This window comes from Alligator sinensis, unplaced genomic scaffold, assembly GCF_000455745.1.
Source record: "Alligator sinensis unplaced genomic scaffold, ASM45574v1 scaffold607_1, whole genome shotgun sequence".
NCBI lineage: Eukaryota > Metazoa > Chordata > Crocodylia > Alligatoridae > Alligator > Alligator sinensis.
Window position 1 is genome coordinate 3,236,949 of NW_005841935.1, and position 3,992 is coordinate 3,240,940.

General features: G+C 41.5%; 1 protein-coding gene across 1 annotated transcript in view; it reads left to right on the top strand.

Annotated features, from left to right (window-relative positions):
• Positions 1 to 3,992, top strand: part of DNAH6 (dynein axonemal heavy chain 6) — a 282,667-nt gene that overhangs the window by 16,963 nt on the left and 261,712 nt on the right. Inside the window, exons 5-7 of the mRNA XM_025199101.1 lie at positions 2,256 to 2,523; positions 2,758 to 2,892; positions 2,987 to 3,110. Coding sequence (XP_025054886.1) covers positions 2,256 to 2,523; positions 2,758 to 2,892; positions 2,987 to 3,110 — 527 coding nt within the window. The remainder of the gene's footprint in view (positions 1 to 2,255; positions 2,524 to 2,757; positions 2,893 to 2,986; positions 3,111 to 3,992) is intronic.

Below are 3,992 nucleotides of genomic sequence, written 5' to 3' on the forward strand. Positions count from 1 at the left end.
CTGCCCGGCTCTGGCTGGGGAATGCCAGCCCCAGCCCCAGTCCCTCCCTCACTGCAGAAGGCGTTGATCTGCGCCCCCATGCCCCTTCCCTTCCCCCTCACCTTCCACCACTTACCAGCTGCATGCAGTATCATTCCGAAGTAAAGGCGAAACCCACATCGAAACGAGGTGTGAATTTGTAAACATTGTAAGTGACGTTTGTCACAACTCGAAAAGTCATAAGTCAAGGACTGCCTGTATATGACATCAACCGCGTCTCCCACATCTAAGTGGTTCATTACTTGATCATAGAAGGAGATGAGGTTGGTCAGACACAACCTGCCCACAATGAGGCCATGTTCGTTATTCTTCAACTTCATGCCTTCTGCCAGTCTCTCACAAATGGACTTGATAATTGTTTTCCAAACTTTTACATGTTATTGAGGTTAAACTGACTGGACTGGACTATAGCTTTCCAGATCCTCCCTCCTCCCTTTCTTAAAGATTGGCACCACACTGGCTCTTTTCCAGTCTTCTGGGATCTTTCCCAAGCACAATGAGTCTTCAAATACCTTTGCCAATGGTCCTGCAGTGACTCCAGCCAGTTCCCTCAGCACTTTCCAGTGTAGTTCATCTAGTCCTGCTGACCTGAAGACATGCAGTTGCTCTAAGTGCTCCCTCACTGGTTTGACACTGACCATTGGTTGGCAATCACCCCTCCTCCCCCCCCTTGCATCCATCCAGTATCTGACTATGTGGGCAAACACCATTTGCATGCAGGAACACTGACGCAAAGTATTCATTAAAGACTTCAGCTTTCTCCTGACTGTCTGTTATCAGCTGTCCTGTCCCATTCTGCAGGGGCTCCACATTTCCCTTGGTCTTCTTCCTGCTCCCTGTATACCTAAAGAAGGACTTCTTAATGTCTTTGATTTTGGTCTCCAACCTCATCTTGGTCACCACCCTTGCCTTCCTTATCCTCTCCCTACAAATATGAGCTATACTTGTGTATTTCTCCTTGGCAACTACCTCTTGTTTCCACTGTCCATAAGCCTCTTTTTCTTTTTTAAGCACTCCTTGGCTTCTCTGGTAAGCAGCAGAGGACACATCAGTAAGCAGCCAATATGTCCATGTAACAAAATTCTGATGGACCTTATCAAACTGTAAGCCTGGAACAATTGGAAACCATTTATCTCTTTGGATACCATCTTCAGTGTTGGGCTGGATCAGATCCCATAAACAAACTCATCATTGAATAGGAAATTAAAATATGGCTTTGACAATGTGCAGGCTTTCCATGAAGAAACATAAGGGGAAGCACATGTGGTCTTCTGTTGAACACGAAGGGAATGTTACATTTCTAGTTGCTAAATAATCATTGAGACTTGGGAGAAAAAAATGAGAATTTCAGCCACTGACAATGGCCTTTGCTAACTAGCCAAATCTTTAAACCACAACTCCTGCACAAATGAGATTATGTCGAAGGAAAGCAAACCTCTTGTTTCTGGCAGATCAGATACAAGGCTTGTAGGCCAGACCTTTTGCAACTATTCTTCCAGGACATGATTCTTCAGGATATTGGATGCACTGTCTTACCCAGCAGAGTACTTTACTATTCACTTTAAGCACATGTATAACCCCATTTCAATTAAAAGAACTATTTCATTAATCAAAGTTGAGCATATGCTTTAGTTCTTTATTGGGTTGGACCAGAGAACACAGTACCTTTATAGAATTCAATCCCCAAGGCTCAGAGAAGCCACTGCAGCTACCCAGGAGTTCCAGGTCAATGAATCCACAGAATTCAGAGCGCTCTCTGTCCTACTGAGAGAAACTGCAGTAGAGTCCTAAGTGATAAAGAATATGAATTAGGAGCATGACTTAGGTTTAGGGTAAGGATTCTCTTTTCTGCTCTCTATCTTTTCAGTATTGATTGCATTCAGTGCTAACAGAAAGTGGCACTATGTATAACAGAATGTTTACAGAACCCTATCCCCTCCTCCCCTGCTTCCCATTTTTCCCACATCTAGAGTATCAGGTATCGAAGGATCCAGGAATGCTCTGAATAGTTATTTTAGGGAGGCTGTTGTAACCTAGGCTGCAGCCACCCCTTTGTCTTCTGAAAATTTGCAGTGGTGTAATGAAGTTGGGAACTTGTACGTAAAAGTGGAAACTGAAAGGAACAGTATTTGCCTAACAGGTTTGTCTGGAAATTCTATAAGATAGGTGGGAATTCATTTGTATCTTGCTAAAGTCAGTTTCATGTTTATTTTTAGAATTGTCAGTTACGACTGCATCAACAAGAACGATTATTACACTATTAGCCAGAAAGCAGTTATCCACACATGCAACGGAGAAGTTGAATTCTTGCCACTAGATCGCTGGGAACAAGAATATTTATATCACAAAACATTTACCAAGATTCCTATATTTGCTATCTTTTGCAAACTGAAGTCATTTACTGAGTGGAGGAAAAATGTCTGCTCCAAGAAAATCCGTGGATGCCGTAAAGCTCTGCAAGAGAACTTGTTCATCCTTAATGCTGTACGTATTTGCTAATGATGAAGGAAGGAGAAACTAATGTAATTGTTTTAAAGTAACAGTTAAATCCTCCTGAAATGTACACATTGGAGTTCTCATTTCTAGTTGTTAGGAATATGTAGTGTCAGAGATACAGCTAGAGTCATATTTCATTGTTTTCTAAAAATTATCCATCTAAACTTCTTTTGATACTAGTTTTTAGCTTTTACTTGAAAATTTGTTCTTGTTGTTTGGCAGTCCTTGCGACCTGCTGTGCTTAATGTCCAGGAAATGTGCTACCGAATCAGTGACATGGGACTTTGTCGTATTGAGAAAGGTTACACATACACTCTAGAGGAATTTAGAAATGTTCAGTTCAAACAGTTGAATGAGGTAAATAACTTTCATTTGTTACAAATTAGAAGTTTCTTACATGATCTTGTAGACATTAGGTTACGTGGTTCCTAAAATGTATGATAATTTTCAGGTGGCCAGCCGTCTGTCAGAATTCAGAGAGCTAGCAAAGGAAGTTGTCAGAAGTGCATGTCGAACTGCCCTGCTTGAATTTGGATTCACCCCTGATGATTATTCTTATAGAAGACAGAGTGCAGGTACAAATGGAGAAAACCCTTAGGAAATGGCTTCTGGATGTGTAGATTTTTTTGGTTCTATATTTTGGCCCGGAGGTCAGGCCGTTGAACTCTTCTTTGGATGAGTCTAGTATATTTCTGTCAACCTGATAGGAAGCTTGTTATGTGTTGATACACGGTATAGATTTTATTGCCGAAAAGATGCATTTTATTAACATTCTCTTCTTCCATGTCAGTTTAGAATTCTTTCTATTATAAATATTAACTAACCATTCCCAAATCACCTCAAGTCTTAGAACTAGCATTCAAACTTGATTGTCTAGCTTAGAGCTTCATAAAGAGATGCAGCCAACCTTTTCCACAAGTGGAGAAACATGGACTTATTCTAATCTTCAGAGACCGGAAGCTCCATTAATAAAGGCTCTTTTTGAAAAAGCTTGACACCTTAACCTTTTCGGTATTTGATTTTGGGTCCATCCATCCATTGTAAAAGAGCAGCAGATTGATTGATTACTCTTAGCACATACTGATCAAGGGCCAAGCATACCATATGGTTAAGTGATCTTTAAGGCCTTGGAGTGAGAAAAGCACTGTAGCATGTGCTTAACTTTAAATGTGTGAGAAGTTCACTTGAAGTTAATGGATCTTTTTACATTCTTCAGTGCTTTGTTGGGTAGGATCAGGAAGGGTCTGACTATACTGTACCTGCAATACGTTCTGGCATAAGCTTTCCCAAACATGCCTTGGCCATCTGCTCCTGCTTTCACACTCCCGACCTAGAAACACACTGAGGAAGCCTCTCTGGAGTCATCCTTAGGGGCTGCTCTCAAATATACCAGGGGCTGTCGTCTCAAGATTGACTGAACAGGATGTTCTTTCAGGGCGTGTCCCCCCAAGCAGGGA